At 44.2% G+C, this 24,553-nt stretch overlaps 1 protein-coding gene across 1 annotated transcript in view; it reads right to left on the bottom strand.

The window, feature by feature from the left end:
- Positions 1-671: 671 nt before the first annotated feature.
- The window catches only part of SPSB3 (splA/ryanodine receptor domain and SOCS box containing 3), a 117,173-nt gene continuing 93,291 nt past the window's right edge, over positions 672-24,553 (bottom strand). Inside the window, exon 7 of the mRNA XM_069210560.1 lies at positions 672-7,647. Within this exon, the coding sequence (XP_069066661.1) occupies positions 7,256-7,647 (392 nt within the window). The 3' untranslated portion in view covers positions 672-7,255. The remainder of the gene's footprint in view (positions 7,648-24,553) is intronic.

The raw sequence follows: 24,553 nt of genomic DNA, 5'->3' as shown, positions 1-24,553 counted from the left end.
GCCCTCTGGGGCCATGACAGATTTGTGTTGACTCAACGGACGGTTCTACCTCGATGTGCATATGGGAGAAACGCAATCAATAACAATACCGACAAGAAAAGATTAGGAACTGAAAGAGATCAGACGATGGTCTCAACACGGAGAACAACCATACAAGTCCAAGCTCGACGGCAGAGAGAAAACAATCTAACAATGGAGTCGATATCCATGTGCAGTATCACCAAGAAAGACAGTCACTCTACCTCGGGAATTGAAAGACTTTCTTCAAAAAACACAACCTGCACACATCTGGACCCAACACTAGATGACAGGCGTATGCACAGCATGCGCACTACAGCCACACATGCCTCAAACAGTGAACAAAAAAATATGAATTAGAAGCAACATCTCGCAAAAAATACATAAAAAACACTCATTGTCCTAATAATGTTCTAATCTTTAAAGTCAACAATTTCATTCACCCTTACAATCTTTAATGCCACTGCTGAAAGAAGTTTGTTCCTTCTGAATGTGACACCCACCTCAGGTTTCAAAGGACAGCATTAGCATTGGTGTTCTACTTTTAAATGGATTTGTCAAGCTCTTATCTGCTTGAGACGGAGTCTCATAATCTGAAAGGTAAATCAAAGGAAAATACAAATAAACAGAAAAAACAATTATATTCTACAATGTAAAAATGATCCTCACTTTTATTTATAATTCAGATACAGAAAGATTTCATGTGCATTGCACAATACCAGAAGAACATTCTTAAACAGGCGAATAGACTTGATACAGGTGGTATTCCAGGTGTAAAACTGTACAGTACAAAGTGCTGCACTGTCTGACTTGTAATAGGGATGGATGGGATAGGACAATGCAGTCAGTCAGCCTAACAGACTGGCAACCGCAGGTGGATATGAGAGTAGGTTTGGTACAAAAACACTGACCTTGTGTAGACAGATAGACTGGGAAAGTCAACGGGCAATTTTAGGTTAGAAATAGGTTGTTCATGATAACACATCAAGATGTGACACTTTCATTTTAATTGTGAAAGAATGTCCATTGATTTCAAGACACGGAGAAAGACTGCATGAGAAGCACTGTTGTCATTCTCAACAGTCCTTCATTGGGTGCCACCATGAATATACCTAGGTGCTCCCCCGGTGGAAACGGGGCTATATAGGTATTAACTCTTCCTCTCCCGTTGCCTACCAAAGAATCCATGCAAGGTTGCCATCTGTACTTTCCCATGGGCCACACAGGGATTCTGAACATCTTTAGAGGTGATGTAAAGGCAACAAAACAGTTTTACACAGATACAAATCATTTCAGCTCAAGACTAACCTATACAAATGTGCAATGAGGGACGTTATCACCGAAACTCACTTTATCCTATAGCCCAAAGACATTTACATTTAGCAAACTGCAGGGTGTCCCTGAGCTTAATGCAACATATTTAACTAGGAAAACCATTTATTTCAAATCATGATTACAGGAGTGGAAAGGTACAATTTGTGGCTCATAATAAAGAAGGTCATTTCAGGCCATGCAACCTAATGATTAGGTTGTTGGAGGTTTGAGATATCACAAACATAGGGAAGTCTATCAATCCACATATATTTCAAATAGTACATACCTTGTACATTATTTTATCTACCCAAGTTTAAAACACCAGGTGTATACTTCCACTCTTTACCAATTTATTTGAAGTCCAACGTAATTTCGAAAGCCATCACACTCCATCCAATTGATGCCAGCCAAAGCAGCCTTCACATGGCATGGTGAGGGGAATATCCACTCAAACCCATCTAATGCTGTGCATGTCTTAAAACAAGTTTGAATTTAATTTGGAAAATAATATTTTAAGTTTAAAATCACCAAGAGAAGGTGCAAGGATATGGACCTACATTTCCTGTGAACTATACAATGGTCTCTCCACGGGTTTAAAAAAGCACCAACGGGTGAGCAAGTTTTAGAACTCCTTTTTAAAAATGTATCCTATCTAGCACCATTAATATTAATATCTGGGCTTGAGACCATTTCAAAAAGGAGTCCGGAAGATAGATCTGGCATCCTGCATCAAGATAAGGTAAAGGCTGCACCCTCAACTTGGTGCTGCCCCATGGAGTGTCCTTCATATTGGAAAATGCTCCAAGGGCCATCTCTGCACGCACTGGTGATCATAAGGCCACAACAAGTCCCAAAGTTGCCTTTGACCACACACTTGGTGAATTTTCAAGTGCCCTTTGCCATTAACCGTCTCCTGCTATCTACAGTAACAGCTTGCGAACAGAAGCAAGCAGTGAACATAGATAAAACATACCATCTCTTTTTCTCTCAATACAAATCTTAAGTAACAGAAAAATTCAATTCAACAGGTGAGTCTAATGGACACCTTTGTTTGTATTTCATATTGATGTCGGAAAGAATTGTGCATGACAAATCATAGTGTTCAATCTCAAGCATTAGAAAATTGATCCCAAATATTACACTTAGGCCAAGGGCTTAGACATTCAAAAGCAGAGCTTTATCCAAGATTAAACTTATGCTAGGACTCGAGCCTCAGACATCATAGCAGTCCAGGGCTAGTCCTGCATCACACTATCATCATATTTTGAGGGTATAACTATATTTCGTTACAGATTCAGGCCTTGAACAGCAGGTCTGTTCCAAGGATGCACCCCAGTTACAAGCACTACTCTCAGTTGCCACAGCTATCGATGCGTTGACTTCTAAGTTGCAGACTCAGGACCAAAAGACAAGCATCTGACAGACTAAGACCTAAAGACATAAAAGTTATCCCTGAGAATACACACTTGTACCGGCTCAAGCTTCATATGGAAAATCTATCCCAGACTGTTAACCCATGTAACAGGTTGAGTATTAAGCAGCAGACATCCCTGAGAATATATCCACGTTAAATTCTCATTATATGACACCAATGTCTTTCACAAACTAAACAAAATGTAGACTGGAGAAGAACAAGATACAGTCACTCGAACTGGGGGCATCACACCTGATTTTCAACACAAACATCAATGAAGAAAACCTGTAACAATATATCAGAAATTATGGCAGGTTAACACACAGACCAATTCCAAGCTCAGGATAGTCCGAAGGGTGTGCAGCTTTTCCCCTGCTGACTTGAGAGTAATGCTTAGGTTGCGCTCACTGCACTTACAGATTCAACTTATTTTTCCACGACTAAAAGATTCTGTTTCCACAGAAACTATATTTCTGTTTGGATAGTGGAAATATACCATCTTTAAACTGTGCTCCTCCACCTCACAAACTCAAACGATCCACACTACAGTGTTTGTTTAGCAAGGAGTAAGACAGAGGTCTACAAGATGGCGATACATTAGGATCCACATGGTCTGAAATTCAAACCTGGGCATACCATTTTTGCAGGTGTACAGCACAAACATCCCTAGCACCCACTGTAAGCAAAGAAAAGCATGTCAGTAACTGTTGTGTAGGCTTCAACGCCAAGGCATCTCAAAGGTGCATAAACTTTTAAATCCACAGGAATGAGCTTCATTCCTAAGTCAGAGCAATAGTGAAGCTTTTTACTGGCAACTGGGTTTGCCAACAGCAGATGTATGCTACCTACAGTACCACTTGTGAAGGTATATCGCTGCTGAGTGAGTCTATATTGTGGAAAACACTCCTGGTACAGAGAAGACCAGGGAGGTGGGGACCAACGAACGTAGATCGCAATAACACAGTTTTCTGTAAATGGTGCAGAAAACTTCAGCAAGAAACAATTCTGACTAGGAAAACGGATGTAAACCTTAATTTTCATAATATACCCTCTGCTACTGAGCGTGAAACTTTGAGTGGCCGCCTCTGCACTTACCAAGGCACCAAAAAGGTACAGGGTAACAGAAATTTATGTTTTTTGTCCAAAATAATTCAAAACAAAATGAAGTGTATGCATGGATGGGCCTCGGAAATTCGTCAGTCTCAATCAGCTCACTAGGAATGCAACGCACTGAATCAAGCTCTCCAGAAATACTGTCTGAACACATCAACATCCCCAAATGCTGTCAGGATACGGAAGCACCCTAGAAATGCAATCTGTACAACCATCACAGCCTTTAAATGGTGCTGTGCACAGTGGGATCCCTGAAATGTCGTCGGTTAAAACTAATCACATAGAAAAAGCCTTCATCAGCACCATAAAATCATTAATGCCAAAAAGTGTTTGGGGGCACTCGATCACTTACAAATCAGAAATCATACCATTCTGTCAAAATGTTTCATCTCCTTCTCAAACCGCTTTATAGCAGCTATTGGATCTAGTTTCAATACCAGGGAGCGTTATACGACTCTTCGTGCTCTTGAAGCAGCTTCCAGTCAGTTTATCAGTGAATCGAGTCTCAACATCATGGATCTGCTTTAACAACTCTACTGGCTCAAGAACCAATATCCCAGATCGTTTTTGTCTCCAGTGGGATCCAGTCAGGAAACCATGAAGCAACTTTCTGACTTCATCTAGATTCAGTCTTGTGGTCCTAATAGCTTTCAGACCACTGCTAGATCCTGAGACATGGTTTTAGGATAGCTTTCAGGTCTCAGCTGGATGTATTTTCTAGATGGTGCAGCAGAATTCAGGTTTCTGTTCTCTTCTGTCTAGTGAGCACGGGATATTATTCTTTTCCCCTCCAGATCTAGTTCTGTGCTAAAATTATGCTAGGTATGGGTAATGTCCAAGACCAAAAGTAGCATTCTGATATCTGCTGAACTTGGTCTTACTATCTTGTAACGGTAATGAATTCAAGACAAATTACCAGGAACAGTAGTCTGACCTCCACTTGAGCCAATCTGAAGATTTTAGGGCAGCTCTCTAACTGATACAGGATCGAGAGTCAACGACTTAAGGCCTTCTGACCTCCAATAGATTCATCCATAGATTGTGTAGCAGTTTTCCTATACATACTGGATACAGATTGAAAACCACCAAGTAGCTTTCTAGGCATCAAAAAAGCCAGCATTGAGACTACAGTAATTTCAAATCTCCACTGGATCCATTCACAAAGATCAGCTTTCTAGCCTTCGCTCGTTTCAGCAATGAAATCCAAAAGCAGGGTGTTGACCTGCACTGGACTGAGCACCAAAACCTAGTGCAGTTTTCTAAACCCTCCTAAACCCCAACAAATTTCAAATCTGTATTGGACTCAGAATTGAAGTTCTACCACAGTTGTGAAACTTCTCAACAATCAATTTTTTAGATCAAATGTATTGTGGAAACAAAATGAATTTGCAGAATCCGAATCCTGCAAACACCGACTAGGTACTTTCACGATGTTTTCAGTTTAGACCAGTGCTTAAATCGTGGCATTAAAGCAATAGGACATTCAACCTACATCTAACAGCTACATAAGCAGATGGGTGTGTGGCCATATGAAGAGTGTAAAGGATGAAAACTCAGGACGTGAATGGATGTTCTACAGACCACACAAAAGCCCTCTGAAAGAATTCTCCTTAAACTAGTATATCTCACTAGCCACTTTCTTAATCAGGTCGGCTATAATAACCGTCTGTGGTATAATAAACTAAAACATTACTTACAGAAGCCGCCATCCTTCCCAAATGCCTCTTCACAATTACGCGAAACACAGTTACACCTAAAATAACACCAGCAAAAGCATATCCCAAAGGTCTCAACAGACAAACTCAATGTCGTAGTGGTAGTTTCTTAATTTTCACGTTTGTGAAAAGACGTTTGTTTTGGGAAAGAGACTGAAAAATTCTGTTTTCTTGATCAGAGAAAACCAAGAGAATCTAGTTGTAAAATAATCTACATTAGACAGCTTAGGGTCCACTAAGCCATTATTTAGTGCCTTTCCTTTAAAAAGCTGTCCCTCAGGGTTCCTTCCCGCAGGCTGCAACCCCCTGCAGGTTGGGGAGGGGGGTTTGCTGCAAGCCACAATTGGTTAATCTTGTGGGTCCAGATTAGTCAACTGTAAGCCATAAACAACCTAGCAATAGTGAAAACGGAGGGAGCAATGTAACTGAATGAAAAACGGGTCAATCTTCAATCAAATGTTTGAGACATCTTGCTCTCCATCCACCCATGGCCCTCCCCATTTCTGTCTTGATCTGCCTATAATCTTTTTTCAGGTAAACCGTTCCGCAGAAGCAACAGGACAGAGCAAGTGCAATACAAAAAACTCTCAAATTATACAAATGTCCAGGTGGTTTACAGCCTGGACCTCTAATCCAATATTTTACAAGCTCTTCACAAAACTTCGGCCTTCCTTCTTTGAGAGGGCGAAACTGAGTCATCTGGTTTTTGAGAGCGAATGAGGAAAGATGGCAATATACAAGCCTGGAACCTAGGCTCGAAGCAGTCACTGTCATAGTTATAGTTATATGCCACTCTGCTGCCACCTACTGCAAAATAAGACATTGTAGTACCAATATTCCTGAAAACTGACCAAAGCTGTGTGTTTCAGTCCGCAAGCAACACAGTGGAGTTCATTGATACTTCAGACCTACTAATCTTCTGGGTGCAGAAGCACGCTTGTAAGATAGGGCAATTTTGACAAAAATTATGAAAACGGCAGATTAGTTTTTCCCTAAAAACAAATCCATCTTAATCACTTTAAAAAAATGCAATAACAAACGCCTATTTACTTTTGCTAAACAATTTTGGGCGTGGCCAATGCAAGGAGGTACGAGCAATGGAAGAAAAGGGAAGCTTGATGTTAATTCTTTAAAAGGACTGTGACATGAGCAAACGTATGCCCACTGATCATGCCAGAACCAAAAAGCCTGTGGTAGGAGGAGGAGGGACACCACTGTGAACCAGTGTTAACTGCATTCAGACTAGTCGCTGGTGCCAAGAAGCAGTGTTTGACTGGCTAACAAGGTGGGTAAAAGGTACAGCGATGAAGCAGGTTTTCTGCTAGTACAGGACTATCGTACTAGTAAGACCTTTGAGGGAAAAATTGTAAAACTTTGGTACCGTTTTCATGAAAGCCAAGAAACCCATCAGTTTAACCACAAAATCCACTTCTTCTGAGATCGAAGCCAAACACGCCTAATCGTTTTGACAGTCCTGCATCATCAAACACCAATGCAAAATTACTCCTTTGCAGGAAACGTGCCTCCTGAAGGGAAACTTTATGCTCCAAATTCTGTTCTGAGACTTATTAAAAGTTATGAGGTCTTCTCCACCCTAAACCAAGGAAAATATTACACCAAAACCAAGGCAGGTGGAGGAGAGAGAGAGAAAGAAAGAAAGACAGTCTTTAGTAAAGAGAAGCTACATTCGCCTGCAGCGTTTTCGCTGGCACTGCTCAGCATCCAGGGTGCAGGAGCTGTCAGAGTCACTTCCCGAGGATGAAGAGGCAGCTGAAGATGTTGATGCTGTGGTTGGTGATTTCACTTTTAGAGTCTTGCCCCTTAGTGCGCCACTGTTCATACTTAACACCCAACCCAACTTGTTGTGCAGAACCTGCTTGAGGCCTGGAGGTAAGGGCAGTGTCTCGAGTGTGCCAGTACAGCTGGAAAGTAGCTGGCCCAATCGGGCACAGCACAGGTACTGCAGAGAGGTGCGGCTAGAGCAGGAGCGAATCACCTTCATGCTACTCTTGGCAGCTGTGGAGCACACCATGGGGTAGAACTTCTTGTTTTGTAACTTGGTGGCAGCAACTCCTAGTGAGGAAAAAAGACAAATTCAGTAAGGTTTCCCATTATTCACACTTAACCTGAAAGGTCTACAACTCATAGGTAAAGTCATTTCAATTGCTCAAGGCTCTTCAGACATGAGACGAACTGAATACATCACAAAGCAATAATCCATCTCCCCGCCCCCCTCCCAAAACATCTGACTGTAAATTTATTAAATGCTTTTGTTTTAAGCTGAGAGCTTTTTCACAGAAATCAATTCTTCAGCAAATCGCGTTATTGTTAGTATAATATGGGATATCAATATTCACATTCTGGGCACACTGGTTTATGACCAAAAAGGCTTTACATTTCTTCTAGGTGTACTCCACTGGTTTCTCGCTTCGCTTATAACCTGGCTGCATCCACAAGCTTTGAGTAGGGGGCACAGGGCGTACAGGAGTGGTGGCTTGCATGAACAACAAAAAAAGCTTGCCTTGTTGGTAAGGTTTTTGTGTGTCACAAAGATAATTTTGACCTGTGACAAAAGTGGCTTGAATAGATTAAACTCCTTAGTACACAGGCTGATCAAATCCAGTGTTTTGTCACGAATAGCCTGATATGTAAGGGACTGACTCCTCAAAGCATAAGATGGTTTACCGGCCATCATTCCTGCTGCCCGAGAATTGGAGTTGTATGCTCTTTTCTGGGAACCTTTATGACAATTCAGTCTCTTGGTACAGCACCATTTGTCCTCGATGTAAGGATGCAAAGGGAAAATATGTCAAAAGGTTCACATGACCAAATAACAAGTGGAACTAAAACGGCTATCCCTGCAAAACAGCTCTAAATAATATACTGAACTGACTGATGCTTTGTCCTGGGCTTTCTTGGACGGTGTTAGGTTTACCTAAGCAGACCCCTAGATTTTTGAATTTGGAAGCTACTGGTATAAATAACATCATCAAACTTGTTAGGTAAGTATGCTGCCACTGCAGTTAAGTGACTTTGAGTGAGTCAATTTCAGCGGAAGCGACAGTGAGTACGGTGTGGGTGTATGTATCTTCTGTAGAGCCCTAAATCCAGCAATGCCGCAACACTTTCAGGTCAGTAGTGATCACCTAAACCTTCCAAGTGATGATAGCAGCAGAAATGCAAGGAAAATGTTCATTAATATTAGATACCTCCACCTGTCTAATGAAGTAACATTCAAATCATTACATGCCCGCTGACGCAATGGATATAAGCAAAGTTTTAAGCCTTCCCAACTCAGCTTGAATTAGCATTCAGCCCTCATATTTATGTGTTTGGAATTGCTGCCTTTTTGTCTTTGTCAGTATAACAGTTTCTAAAAATATACATATATTTGTATCCAAGGCCATTTTTATTTTGGGCAAACAAAATCAATTTTCTATAAAAATAACTTTTTCTGAAGAAAAAAAAAAAATTCTTCAAAACAACCGTCTTATTTTTTTTAGGAACTAACCCTGACAACACCAGCTTTCATTTTCGTTGAGTAATAAAATGTAACAATGTCTCACATGGACAGAACCTGCTTTGAAACCCCAGGTATTACAATCACATGCCATGGATGCTCACCATAACACCAAGGATGCCTGCATTACACCAGTGATGCCCATCATTATACCAGTGCCATCATTATACCAGGGCCACCACTGGGGCAAGGCTGAATACCATACCAGCGAGTTTGCTCATCATATATCAGTCAAGGTCATTATTATTCGAGGTGCAATCACCAGTCTGTCAGGGAAGGCCAAAACTAGGCCAGTCATGTTGTTAATATGTCGATGATGGCTGTCTGTATGCTACAAAAATACAAAAAATGCAAAAATATTTAAGGATGACCATTATTATGCCACTGACACTATTGTGGCATGAAGGGACACAATTGTGCCAGAGATGAAGTGCTTATGACAGGAGCTAGCACATATATTTGGCGATCATTGACTCTAGACATAGTTCCAGGAAGCAACGCTGTTTATAAGGGAGGGACACAATGTATGGCAGGCTCACACATAAACTAATGCAGATGAAGCTTTTAACTTCCTCTGTTCTTGAGCCATACGTGGCTTTTCTCAGCTCTTGGGCTGATTATGCTTCCAACGAACACATTTTCGCTCTGGCTTCTGCAGTCCCACACTTCGGTGGGTCAGCACTGGTTACTACACAGACTACTACTGCCACTCTTCTTTCACGGTCCATTGCTCACAAGTGATGCGAATAATAGAGATGGACCTACAACATGTCTAATCTCCTTGTGACTTAGTTATTTTCAGAGTGGATGCAGATGGTCATGTGGCAGACACCATAGGCAAACAGTATGTGTTTGAGTGTTGTCATTAGGCCATGGCATTGGTTTGGCTGGCTCCCTCTCGAAGGGTCTTGAGATGAGCACTGCTGCCTTCTTTAATATGCACAGACTCTCTGAAATACTGAGCTTGCCTTCAGCTCTGACAGCTACTTAGGAAGTGCTGACGACCTCCCAATAGCTCCCAAAGGTACTTGTTGGAGACCCTGCCTCAGAATATCACCTAGGCGTTAGACTGGACCTTGAAAGTCTTGAGCAGTAATGCTACATTCCAGTAGATGGCATTGGCCGGCTTCATCTTGACATCATCAGAAGTGACATTGTGGTACCCTCATATGCACCACTCTGTTGCACTGACATCAGCTTTTTTCCTGACTATTTCTGAGTCAAAGACGAGTAATCACATCAAAATGAAAGTCTGACCATTGTGAGGCATCTATTAGGATCTTTTAGATAAAAAGCCTAGCTTGCAGAACGGGGAGGAGTTTATTGTTGAGGAATCTGCGGTTATATTGAGTCGCCACTAGAAAAAAGCATTACTGAAGGTTAGGAGCTTGTTCTGCTGATAGAGACTTCTAACTGCAGATTCCTCACCTTAGAATAGATACCAAAGCAATACCTCCCCGGAGGTGTGCCTGGAAGCTAGTTCAAACCAAAAAATCCTGTGGGATGAACAGGTGAAATGCCCGTCTCAATGGTCCTGACTGTTGAAGCAGTAGTGCATTGTGAATGTGTGGAGCGATACCCTTGTGGCCGCTGTCCAGAACAGGTATCCCATGTTCTATTGCAGTACGTGCTGCCTTGGTCCTGAAGGAATGGGCCTGCAAGCACTCAGGAAGCTGCATTTTAGAGAATGCACAGCTGATCTTGATGCAGGGTACAATCCATTGAGAGATGGTCCGTTTGTACAATGCCATGCCCTTTTTCGCTCCAGTGGACCCAAAGAAGTGCTGATTGTCCACCTGATGTTCTTTGGTGCAACAGATGAAGAAAAAGAGCTTTCTCTGGGTCAAGGAGGTGGAGTCTCGTCTCCCACTTAGAAGGATGAGGTGAGGCTAAAAATGTGTGCTGCATGCTGTTCTGGCTGACATGAAAAGGAGTGATCGCCTTCTACAGAAAAGAGTCAAATGTCCAAAGAACCAGTTTGTCCGAGTAAAGGCTGGTGTACAGAGGTAGAACTTATAGAGCCTGAAGCTCGCTGGCCCTCCTTGTTGATGTAATGTCCACCAGGATGACCATCTTGATTGCAGCCTCAGAGTGCAGCTGTGCAATGGCTCAAAGTGAGGACACACAAAGTATGTCAAATATAAATTGATATCCCACTGGGACATATTATGGAGTAGGAGGGAGGCAAAAAGCCTAGGTGAGAAAAGTTGGTTTTTGGCAGCCGGGAACATGGCGACCAGCTAATTCAGCTGGTTAGGAGCTCTCCTCAGGTGCCCGCATATGTCGTGGACAGTGTGCGAGTATGGCTCTGGCATGATAAAACAGGAGAAGTTCATTTTGAGGCAGATGTTGGCATGTGGCATGCATAATGATCCAGCACAGGTTCAGGGTGGCTTAGCCACCAGGAAGTAGTCAGCGGCATGGCTCAGAAATAAACGGGGGGCACTGGTTCGGCTCTTATTCCAGGTGCTGCAGACAGTGGCTGCATATGCTGTCTGCTGTACTGCTACCATGCTCGACACTGGAGTCTTCATCCACAGGTGTAGGGGGTAACAGCCAGCCATCAGATGGCAGTAATTACAGTAAGAACTCACACAGGTGGCAGCAGAGAAAGAGCCCCGCTGCTAAACTCAACGGAAAAAGGCAAAACAAGGACATAAGTTCAATGCAAGTAGCCACTGACAAATGCGGGCCAAATAATGAGACAGGAAGATATCCCTTAAGGAGTGCTGAGGCAAGAGAGGCAGAGGCAGTAAAGGGTAATGCCAAGGTGGGAGGATGTAAAGACTCTAGTGTTACCCCTGCTCGGTGAGCTTCATCGCGAGATGCAAACAGGGGGAAGAATAAGAGGCTGACCTTTGCAGCAAAGGGCCAACTGAACCCACCAAACAAACTTAGAATTACCCTGTCATTAAGATTCTATTTCAGAGTTCAGTCTGGGAGAAAGGGTGGCAAGAGAGACAGGGGTCCCCAGCAAGAACAAGAGCAGGAAGTAAATAGGCAACTAGCACCAGCACAGTTGTAATAGAGGTGGAAGGATTGTGCAGTTGGGCTACTGGGGCAAAGGAATCAGTGGGTGAGACCTCTGTGGGGAACAGATTCCAGGTGTTTTAACAGAGCAGACACAAAAAAAGCCCATAGGGTGGTGGTGGTGGGGTTGGGGAAGAGATCATGCAACAGGGGGCGACAGCTGGTTCAACCAACGTGGAGCTATTGTTGAACACGTTAATGGAGAAGATGTGGTAAAAGTTTGCCATCTGCGAGGAAAATCAAAGGGATATTTAGAGTGCCTGTGAAGTATGAGAGGGGAAAATAGACACATTAATACAGAATCCAAAAGTCCCAGAAGACTCAGAGGATTTGAGGAGCAAAGTTGTAATAAATTGGCAAATATATCTGTAGGTTGAAGACTAGGGACAGAGCGGTCAGGAAGAAACTGGGAAATCTGGAAAACAATACCAGGTGCAATAAATTAAGTATCCTGAATGTTCCGGAAGGGGGAGAAGGGAAAAATCCGAAAGACTTTATGACTGACCCAATTAAAAAAGCTGTCCCATTCCAAGATTTCGCCTCTGACCTCTCTGCTGATATACAGAGGGTGCACCGGAATCCTTTTAGAAAGAATGTAATCAGGAAAACCCCAAGGAAAATGTCGGTTAACTTCAAAACTTTTTCTACTTAAGAGCGGGTACTGGTAGCAGCCCTGTAAGCTGGTAGTTTGACAGCAACTGAGGTATCGTTGAGCATGAGGTCTGTTATTTCATGAGTGACCCAGGATCGACGGCATTAACTGGGGACGTTTATAAAAGATCTGAAGGGGCTGGGAACTACTGCTCAAAAAAATATTCCAGTGACTTTGAAAGTAATGTGGAACAGTACTATGCACAATCTGAAGGAGCCAGAGGAGGTGGACATTTTAATTATGCAGATCATTTCCCACAAAGTTTAGTAATAGCACCTATGGAGCATCTCAAACAGGCATTTAGTTGGTGCCCATACAAGGAGGGTTCCCCAGGGTGGGAGAAATTGGATGGGATGTGGGGCACAGGGTGGGCAGCATGAGGCAAAAAATGAAATAATAACATTGTCCTCAGAAGCATCAAGTATGGGTGAGGGAGAGGGGGCAGGAGAGGTTGAATATCATGAGGGATCTACATGTAGAGGTACGTAGAGAAGAGTGAGCATGGGGGTTAGGAAGCAGGAATTCTCTCTTCGGATGTTGTTTTCGAATGAGAACAGGCTTAGGGTCAAGGGCAGATGGAGGAGGATCTTAGAACGCCTTAAACAATCAGAGGCCCAGAATATTTTTCTGCAAGAGATCCACATTCTCAAACAGGAGTGGCAAGATCTTTTTGAGGTAGGTTAAGCGTTTGTTTGTACGTACCAGATAGTGTGCTCTAAGGAGATGGCAATATCGATTTAGTCTAATTCCTCGGCAACCATGGGGGAAGATGGATGGGGGTTACACCTCTGGTACATAGCACATGGTATGGTCTTCCAGGTATTTAGCCCTAATGTAGACGATCCACGATCCCTACAGGAGATATATCGCCAGCTTTTGAGGGGGAGATTTTAATGTCTTGCTAGATAACATCCTAGGCAAGCCAACTGAGAGGAAGATATTAAGTTTGGCCAGGGTGCAGGGACAGTGAGCCCCATGATTAAGTATCTGGCCTTATGTGATGCGTGGAGAGACAGGGCAGGTAGAGCTAGGGATTATACCCACCACAATAAGAATTATGGTAACTTTTCCAGGATTGATTTCTTCTTGGTAGACCTGAGAGTCGCAAACCAAGGAAAGAAGGTGACATCTTCCAGAGCACTTGTCAGACAATTCGGCCATCATACTGGAAATTTCTTTGATGCAGAGGTCAGTACCTCCTAAAGTGGACTGGGGATAGAAAACTGTTATTGGACCAGATGGTGGTAGAGAATTTAAGAGCAGAGAAAGAACAGCTCTTTTAATTAAATCAGAACTCCATGCCTCTCCAAAGAGTTTGGGACTTCTTCAAGGCGTTTATAAGAGGTAAGATCATGAATATAGTGGTTTTTAAGATTAAAGCTGATAAAAAATGAATTTGGGACCCGGAAGAGAGCATTCTGTACCTACTAGGGGCAGCTCGCAATTCTTTGGAGGGGGTGAGGAGTGGGCTTGTCAAATAAGCAAGCTGCAGGAGGCTAAGGACACGTTTGCGGGGTCCCTGGAAGAGAACGCAGCTCAAAAAAAGGGAGGTGGGCAATCTAGCTCACAGTGTATGGGGAGGGATATGGTAATCTCCTGGCGTAGAAAACTAAAGTCAGTCAGACGAGGAACATAATCAGAGGGATTAAGGCCAAGACCTCTGGGAGGCAATAACTGATAGTAATGACACAGAAAATGCCTGTGTTACCTTATATCAGAATTTATGAGCAGCAGCTTCCTATGTGTGGCGAGGATGATAGCGAGTTGTTCAAGCCCTACTTCCACTGCTCTAGAATGAACTAAAGATTTTTCTTAATCAGGGGATTCGGCTAGAGGAGGTGAAGGGATTGTTAAAAGCAAGTAGCAGGGGTAAGGCGGCAGGCCTCAATGGTCTACCCATTGAACGGTATATACCTTGGAGGATAAGACAGCTTCAGTTTTTACTAGGTTGAAAGATGATATTTACTCTGGGAGGTAAACCCTCTCATGCACACTTGCAGGGAGGCTACTATGAGCGTGCTCCTAAAACCGAACAAAGACCCTAAGCTGTGTGAACCATTTAGGCCAATTTCACTATTAAATTGTGATTATAAGTTCTTTATGGGCATCTTGGCGAAAAGGCTCAGTAAAGTAGTAAGGGAACTGGTTTATGTAGATCAGAAAGGCTTCATGGGGGCTGTCAGTTATAGGAGTTGCTGCATTGGCTTTTAGGAGCAATTGATATGGCAACAGCTGAGAAACTCCAATTGGCAGTATTAATATCTGATGCTGAAAAAGTATTTGATAGTGAGTTGGCCTTTTTTAAATTCTATCCTTAACCTTGAGAGGTTCTGAAAGGCAGTCCATTCAATATGTAGGGAGCCAGAGGAAAGAATACCTATAAAATGGCAAACTTACAACTCCTACCAAAATAAGAAGAGGCACTGGCAAGGCTGCCCAATCACTCCCCTACTATTTAACTTATATATTGATCCGTTGGCAAGGAGGCTGCAAGAGAATCCTGATATCACGCCTTTTTCTTGCAATGGTTGGGAGAAGGATCCATTATATGCAGATGATTTACACTTCTAATTTGGCAATCTCTTTCCACAATATACCGCTTGTAATCAATGAGGTTGGGGAGACCTCAGGATATCATCTGAATACTTTTATGACTGATGTTCTGGCTTGGAATACTCTGTGTGGTAGTTCTTCACTAAAGAGCAAGATGTGATATTGGGGGTGTAAACAGTGCAAGATTTTGACAAGCTGGCATGGCACAGATTAACTTTGATAAGGCCATGTCGGAGGGCAAGTGGGTGTTCAAGAGCTTGGGTAAATCTTCCCTCAACAATATTTGGTAGGTGGACATAGTGGGATAGTATGAAAGAGGAAAGTAAACTTGGGGGTATAGACATCTTCACTGTCAATTAAAAAAGAGGTTTAAAATCTTACAAGGGAACTTAGAGAGCTCCACCTCGACTTCAAAAGAGGTAAGAATTGCTAGGAAGAAACTGTGTTGGAAGCTGGAAAAGGGGGGCTAGTGACACCTGACTTTCAGTTGTAGTGCTGGGCGTTTCAGTGGAAAATTTGTAGGTCATTGCTGATGGTTCCTTATCACTCACAGATGGGCCTTTTACTACAGGCCTTGTTAAAAGATATTTGTCAGGGAGAGTTACGCTTCTTGTATAAGTTTGGTGATTCTAAATTCTTGAACAAGATGAAATTAAAAGCGCTTCAAGCAGCAGCTAGACTTTGGGAGCAAATTTGAAAACTGTCCGTGATATCTTATTAGTGGTTTTGCCCAATATATGGAGCTCACCAGTCATTTCCGAAAGCTTGAAAGATTGTCTAGCAACACCCCTGAAGAATGCAGGCACAAATAGGTGGGGGCCGCTTACTTCAGGAGGGTGATCTATTGCCTTGGGAAGTGATCTTGAGGGTAACAGAGGATATGTTGTTTCGGTTCAAGTATTATTAGCTGGCTAGATGGGCACAAGTGTTGAGACACAGATCGAGGTAACTACGTTTGGGAGTGTCTGCTACAAGATGGTGCCCCACAAAAAGAAAGAGGTCGCAATGTGGTTCTGGAGGTTAATGGTGGTGGCAAATATAGATGTTACACTGTTAGACGAGCTCTGGAGGGGGTCTTGCCATCATTGGGGTTAATGAAAAAAAGGCAAGTATCTATGCGGTTTCTATATTAAACAGTAAATTCTGCACCTCTAAGGAAAAATATTAATTATTTACCCTGCATAAAGCATATTGGAACCCCACCAAGGTTGTCGAAATTTGGGAGTTGAGTTTTGAGAAAGTGCCAGAAATGTAGGCTTGAGAAGGATGGTGACGTCTATATGTTGGAACAGTGTCCCAATACACAACTCTTCTGGTAGAGAATGGGTGAGACTGTATCTCAGATACAGAGTCAAGAAATAATGGTAAGCCTATAGCTGCTGTTTTATAGTGTCCCTTATGAAAGTGAACTGGACTGTCAGCTACTGAGGATGGATCGTTGCTTGCTTTTTTATTTGGTGTTTGTTGCTAGGAAGGAGCTTTGCAAAAAGTGGCTTTTCTCTGCTCCCCCAAGCCATACAGTATATTCAGTTTTGATGGTTTGCAAATGGGATCAGAATTGTAGAATAGCTCAACGGAGGGACATGTGGCTCCTGGTGGATAAATAATGGGACGGGAGGATGCCTACGAATGGGACAAAACAGGAGGCGGGATCAATCCGATGTTTACACCTTTTAGCTGACTGACTTAGACAGCATGGTTCAAGATAGAATTCCTGAAAAAGGCACTCCTCAGGTTGGTTTGCACTGGTTGGGAAGTTAGGGTGTAATGCACAAATGTAGCTTACCACCTGATGTGCTGTAAGGGATTAAAAAAAAAAAAAAAAAAAGGAGGGTGGGGGAGCAAATGTTGCAAACCGTGGAGAAAATGCATCACAAACAGTGACTTGAACACAGAGGGTTGATCTAGGAACCAATTAAATCCTTTATTTTTTAGTTAATTAAAACCATAACAATACAGTCATTCAATTCCACCTAGGAACCCCAGAAAACCTGAAACTGCCAAAAAGATAACCCTTATTAGTGCCAATGGTAGCCTTGTAGGGCTAAAGACAACACAAACAGCAGCAACTCTGACAGAGATGCAGAAAGAGGATCCACTTGATGTAAGCAGACAAGCCAAAAACGTGTCCCAACAGCTGGTGTATACAGTCTTACTTAAGGGATGCCACACACCTCAGGAGGAAGATCAAAAAGTCTCAACTGTTGCCGCTCAATCTCCAGGCATGAAGGAGTGGAATGCACAGATTCAGGTGCAGGATCATGCCCTGGACAGGAGAACCTCCTGAAGGGGAAGCCTGATAGGAGGACAGTTGGTCAATCAATCAATCAATCAATCAATCAATCAATCAGGGATTTATAAAGCGCACTACTCACCTGGTAAGGTCTCAAGGTGCTGGGGGGGGAGGGGGGGGTAGCTACTGGTCGAAAAGCCAAGTCTTGAGGTGTTTCCTGAAAGAAAGAAGGTCGTGGGTCAGGCAGAGGTGGAGTGGTAGGGAGTTCCAGGTCTTTGCAGCAAGGTGAGAGAATGATCTTCCTCCGGCGGTCGTGCGGCGGACACGAGGAACGTAGACGAGGGCGTGGTTGGCGGAGTAAAGGTTGCGGGTGGGGGGTGTGAAAGGTGAGTGTCGTTGAGGTAGGCGTGCCCTGTGTTGTGGAGGGCCTTGTGTGAGTGGATGAGGATTTTGAAGGTGATCCTCTTTGATACTGGTAGCCAGTGTAGGTCTCTGAGGTGGGGTGAGATGTGGTCGCGGCGTGGGATGTCCAGAATGAGGTGGGCGGATGCGTTCCGGATTCTTTGCAGTTTTGTTTGGAGTTTGTTTGTTATACCTGCATATAGGGCGTTTCCGTAATCCAATCGGCTACTGACCAAGGCGTGGGTGATGGTTTTCCTGGTTTCGATGGGAATCCATTTGAAGATTCTGCAGAGCAGGTGGAGGGTGTTGTAGCAGGAGGAGGCGATGGCATTGACCTGCTGAGTCATGCTGAGTGTGGAATACAAGATGAAGCCCAAGTTGCTTGCGTGAGTGGTGTGTGAGGGTGCGGATCCTAGGGAGGTGGGCCACCAGGAGTCGTTCCAAGCTGAGGGGTTGGTGCCGGAGATGAGTAATTCTGTCTTGTCTGTGTTTAACCCGAGGTGGCTTGATTCCATCCAGCTGGCGATGGCGTGGAGTCCGTTGTGGAGGTTGTCCTTTGCAGTAGTGGGGTCTTTCGTGAGGGAGATAATGAGCTGAGTGTCGTCAGCGTAGCAGACTATGTTGATGTGGTGTGTTTGTGCGATGTTGCCGAGGGGGGCCATGTACACGTTGAAAAGTGTGGGGCTGAGTGAAGTTCCTTGAGGGATGCCACAGGTGATATTGGAGGCTTCCGATAGGAACGGCGGGAGGCGGACTCTTTGGGTCCTGTCCGTGTGAAATGACGAGATCCAGTCCAGGGCTTTGTCGCGGATTCCAGCATTGTGGAGGCGTGTGCGGAGAGTGTGATGGCATACCGGTTTGAAAGCTGCGGAGAGGTCCAGGAGGATGAGTGCTGCTGTTTCTCCTTTGTCGAGCATGGTCCTGATGTCGTCTGTTGCAGCAATGAGTGCGGTCTCAGTAGTGTGGGTTTTGCGGAATCCGGACTGGGAGGTGTTGAGTGCCTTGTTGTCTTCCAGGAACCGGGATAGTTGATTGTTCACGATTTTTTCGATGACCTTGGCTGGAAAGTGGAGGAGGGAGATCGGTTGGTAGTTCTTGGGGTCCTCAGGGTCTGCCTTAGGTTTCTTTAGCAAGGCGCTGATTTCTGCGTGCTTCCATCTCTCTGGGAAGGTGGCTGATTCGAAGGAACTGTTGATGGTGTGGCAGAGATGGGGGCGATGATGGTGTTAGCTTTGTTGAAGATGTGGTGTGGGCAGGGGTCCGGAGCGGATGGTGGCCCTGGTGTTCGCGGTGTCCTCTGTGTTGACCGGGGTCCAGGTGCGGAGGAGGTGGGTGTTGCTTGGAGCGTAGGGTTCGAGGGTGTTTGTAGTTAGCTGGTGGGACTGGGAGTTGAAGCTGTTGTGGATTTCTTCTATCTTTCAACGGATGTGGGATGCGAGTGAGTTTGCAGAGCTCCTGTGATGGCAGGGGTTTGTTGGAGCAGGCCCTGGGGGTGGATAGCTCTTTGATGATGCCTAAGAATTCTTTGCTGTTTTGAGCATTGGTGTCGATGCGTTTTTTGAAGTGGGTCCTTTTGGCGGTGCATATCAATTGGTGATGTCTGCATAGGGCCTCCTTGAAGGCGATGCGATTGGAGGTGGTAGGGTCACGGCGCTAGCTTTTTTCCATTCTGCGGCATCGTTTGGATTCCTGTAAATCTGGGGTGAACCAGCTGGCCTTGATTCTGTGAGGGGGTGTTTGGGTGTTTTTTGAGCGGTGCAAGGGTGTTGGCACAGTCTTCTATCCAGTGGTGCAGGTTGGTGGTGGCTGTGTAGGGGGCTGAGGTCCCGGAGGTGTGGGGGGGGAGGTCTGGGCGAGGATGGAGATCAGTTGGTCCGTGGATATTTTGCTCCAGTTGTGTTGGGGCGGTTGTGTGCGGTGGTGGTGAGTGACTGGTTTCTGGTAGGAGAAATGGATGCATCAGTGGGCTGTCCAGTAGAGTTTGGTGGTGTGGCTGAAGGCGACGTGGTTGCTGGTTGAGAAGATGGGATCGAGTGTGTGGCCTGCGGAGTGGGTCGGTGAAGTGACAAGTTGCTTGAGGTCGAGGTTGGCGAGGTTGTTGATTAGGTTGGTGGTGTTGGTATCGTTGTTATTTTCCAGGTGGAAGTTCAGGTCACCTAGGAGGATGTAGTCCGTTGAGGCGAGAGCTTGGAAGCTGAAGGTGTCGGAGATGTCATCGCAGAACTGTGGTCTTGGGACGGGGGGTCTGTAGACCAGTGTTCCTCTGAGTGTGTTGTTGGCATTTATGTAGATTGTGAAGTGGAGGTGCTCGGCGGACTTGATGATGTCGTCTGAGTTGGTGGAGATTCTTATGGTGTTTTCATGGACTATGGCGATTCCTCCTCTTGGTTTGTTGTTGCGGTCTCTTCTGGTGATTTTGTAATTATCTGGTATAGCTATTGCTATGTCTGGTTCCGAGGCAGGGTTCATCCATGTTTTGGTGAGGAATGCGATGTCCGGCGAGTGAGTGGTCAGTAAGTCCCAGAGTTCAATTGCATGTTTGTGGACTGAAAGTAGGATGCATCTTAGGTGGCAGTCTGTTGTTTTGGTATGGTGTTCGGGGGTTGGCTTGCAGGTGAAGTTGCAGGCATTGCAAGAGAAGGGTCCTCTGGTGCGCGTTGGTGTGGACTGGCAGCAGATGGACGAACGACTTGGGTTTAAGGCGTGGAGTTCGTCGGCGGTGTAATGGTGAAACGTAGTGCGGGGGCGTGTTGGCCAGGGGGCCTGGCGCTAGGCGCGGTCTGGGCACAGACGGGCTTGCCTTTGGTGCGCCTTCTGCGTGCCAGGGCTGTGGCCAGCATAAGCTGGGAGGAGGGGTGGCGGGATCCACTGCGGGCCCCCAGGAACTGTAATAAATTAGTGTAAAGAAAGGCGACAGCGGCAGATACCATCTCTTTGGTGAGGGGAAACTTATCCGTTGAGAAACACAATGGTGAAACAGGAATAGGCCACATATTTTGGGCCTCTAAAGAATCTCCCCCTTCCATTTTGCATAAAAGTCCCTGACAGCAGTCAAAAGGTTAGGAACCGGGGTGCAGTTAGTCCACATGTCAAAATTTGTTCATGGAATGTTCATGGTATTTAAACAATCTTACACGATCAAGAAGTACAATCCTTTTTCCAGGAATACGATATTATCCTACTCAAAGAAACCTGGAGCACAGAGCCGATTGCGGTGTCCGGGTATGACCTCTCATACATTCCAGCAAGGTCCAATAGCAAATACAGTCATGCAAAGGGAGGCCTAGCGACCTTAATTTTCACGGCCCTCATATGCCATAAAACCTCAATCGACAGAGTCAAACTGGATCCAGGCAACTAAGATCGCATTAGGTAGACCACAGTGCAGCCAACTAGATTTAATTCTCATAAATGTGTATATTCACCCAAAAAAAAAAAAAGCTCGAATGGGGGTGGAATTGGAAACTCTGAGTGAATTCATCAAAACTATACTGAGACAATACCAGGAGTCCACACTCATCATCAGTGACGATTTTAATCTTAACCTATTGTCCCCAAAAAGAGGAAACGCAAAGAACCAAGGTGCAAACGTCCGCAGACATCAGCTAGAGAAACTAGGTCTATCCTTTTTAATGGAAACAGCAAAACGGACTTTCCGGCATCTATTACTTTTGTAAGTGGGGAAAAAAAGTTCAACCATTGATAACACCCTCATAAATTCCTCTGCTAGGGTTCTAGTAAGGGATTTTCAAATTAAATGTAGAGTGGAGAGTGATCATTTTCCACAAACATTGGAACTAGCATATAAACCTGAGTTGCTACAGCCCTCGAATGATCTAATAAGTTCTCCAGAGTTGTTTAATCTTAAGAGATTGAAATGGCGTGAGAAAGGGATGGCAACAGTGATGGACGAGGTGTACCAGATGGCTGGTGCCCTAGGAGAAAGAAAAACACTTGCGGATATGCAACTAGAGGAGCCTACCCTCAACGTGGATTGGAACAAAAACTGGGCCATGCTATGTCTCGACTTGTTGGCAAAATTCCCGGCCACCTCTAACTCAACATTCCAGGGATCGTCCAACGTAGCCAACAGGGACCGTGTTAGTTAACCTTGGTTCAACAAAGCTTTGTGCAACGAGAAATTACAAATTGCGCGTCAAACCAGGAAAATGGTAAAAGCGACCCAACGGGGAGAAGGCGAAGAAAATCACATTTTATGGACATTAGAACAAAAGTATTGTTTCGATTGTTGTGCCGCAAAAGGAAGTGATCAGGAACATGCATGGTCCAGATTATTATGGGCTAGCTGATTGCCAAATAGCAAGCTCTTTTGGGGGTTAGTGAACGACCTCGCAGTGGGGAAAAGCAGCCATCACAATTGTGGGATAACCCAAGCAGCCTCCTCCCTTAGTGATGGGGTCCGAACCATCGACAAGCAATAATCAATTACCAAGTTTCCAAGCCGAGGGTAGGATCTTAGACATCGCCGAAAAGGATGATCAAAAGCAAGTTTGGGAGCTAGCACAACTAGTCGGTCTGGTCAAGAAACTGAAATCCAAAGGGACAGCTGGACCAAATGGACTTCCGAATGCAATATTCAAAGCCGACCCAGTATATTGGGTGCAATATTTTCAGCCACTCTTCAACTCTATTGCCACATTAACTGGATCCCTGAATCTTGGAGAGGCAGTATACTACATACCATCTATAAAAGCGGAAATCCCACTCTGCCTTCAAATTATAGGCTGATATCCCTCACTGATGTAGAAGCCAAGCTATACGATTCATGTTTGCTGCAGCATCTTCAAGCCTGGGCTGATGAAAACAAGCTACTCCTGAGGTTTCAAACAGGCTTTAGGGCAGGTATGGGAAAGTCATCAAATTTAATAGCACTTTCCCTTATAGTGGAAAAAGCCAGTCGCAAGAAGCTGGGCCTCTATGCATGTTTTATTGACCTCAAATCGGCCTTTGACCGGGGTCCCAGGTAAAGGTTGTGGGTTAAGCTGGCTAAATGGGGTATCCCCAACAACCTACTGATGGCCATTGTAGATCTCTACACTGATACCTGGGTCCAGATTAAAACCGGAGACGGTTCAAAATTAACAGATGGGATACCTACAAAATCTGGCCTAAAGCAAGGTTGTGTTCTGGCACCAATTCTCTTTAATCTATACCTGGCAGACTTTACTGACATGTTAGCACAAGTGAATAGTCTTCCCCTGGCATTGGGTTCAGAGAAAATGGGGTGTTTACAATATGCAGATGACATTGTCCTGCTGAGCCATACACCCCCCCCCCCCCAAAGGTTTGCCACAAATTTTATCAGCACTTATCCTTATGGCCGAGCAAGGCCTAAAAATAAATATGGATAAAACTAAACTGATAAGGTTCCTTGGGGCAAATTATAATCAATTTTAATTGAGAGAAAAAAATGGAGCTGGTTCAGTCGTACAAATATCTAGGAGTCCATCTTGAACCACGCCTGAAATGGAAGCACCAATTACAGTTGATCAGGGCAAAGGCCAACTCACTAACATATAGCTTTAACCTGCTCAAAAAGAAGCTGGATTGCTCAAACTTGTCCCGTTTATTAAAAATTATGTCTACACAGCTGCTTCCAGCCATCTCCTATGGGCCGAGATCGGTGCTTTGAATAATAGTCAGGTTAAAACATACAAGGCAGTTAACATTCCGAAAAGAGCCTGCCTGGCACAGGTTAGACTGGAGATGGGCTTAAAAAAAACAAAGTTTCCAGTGTCAGGGTGTGTTTCTTAAAGCATCATGGAAGTTACGTGCGGCTGACGAATCTTCAATACTATATTCCTGCTGGCAAGAAGTGCAGGCACAGCAACTTGGTAATATGAAAGGAACACGGGGAAGCTACCTAAGCCAGGTCATCATTAGCCTGGAAATGGAAGAAGTCTGGAAACGTAATAGTGGGAAGGGGGAATTTAACAGATTAGTTAACATTACTGTTCGCTCACTCTCGCTCATCACAGACAAAGCCATTCTGGCCAAAAGACGGCATGCCTGGGCAGTCTTGGGGTCCTACTTGATATTGTCCCCACTGGGGTATTTGGCTGAGCACTTTTCTGTTCACACCAAAGATCAATTCCTGCTATATCGTATGGGCTTTTTTGACACCAAAGAAGAACGCCCTCCCTGGAAAGGCCAATGTATCGACCAAAACTGCCGCCTATGCGGCTATAGTCAAGAATATTTGCTACATGTCTTTTGCATTTGTCCTGCTTTAGGTCTGGAAAGAAGTAAATTGTTAAACCATGATTTTATAGCTAATAACAGCCGCTCCTGCAGACCGGTGGTAATAATCTGGCTCACGGGTGAGTCAATTTCATTTTTGCTGTAGTGGGGTAAAAATGTTACAACTGCTCCGTAAGAAATTAAACAAGGTGGACTTGGGAAAATTGCTGCAGGTTAGTTCTTAACAATTCAATTGAAACGTTTATTTGGGTTAGAAATTATTTTTAGCTCTTCAGCTTTTTTTTTTTTTTACTTGTTTTATTGACAAGTGTTAATTTTATTATTTGTAGCACATTTGTTTTATATTGCAATGGTTTTTATTAATCGA

The sequence above is a fragment of the Pleurodeles waltl genome, chromosome 10 (genome assembly GCF_031143425.1).
Source record: "Pleurodeles waltl isolate 20211129_DDA chromosome 10, aPleWal1.hap1.20221129, whole genome shotgun sequence".
NCBI classification, from domain to species: domain Eukaryota; kingdom Metazoa; phylum Chordata; class Amphibia; order Caudata; family Salamandridae; genus Pleurodeles; species Pleurodeles waltl.
This window is presented reverse-complemented; position numbering and strand designations above follow the sequence as displayed.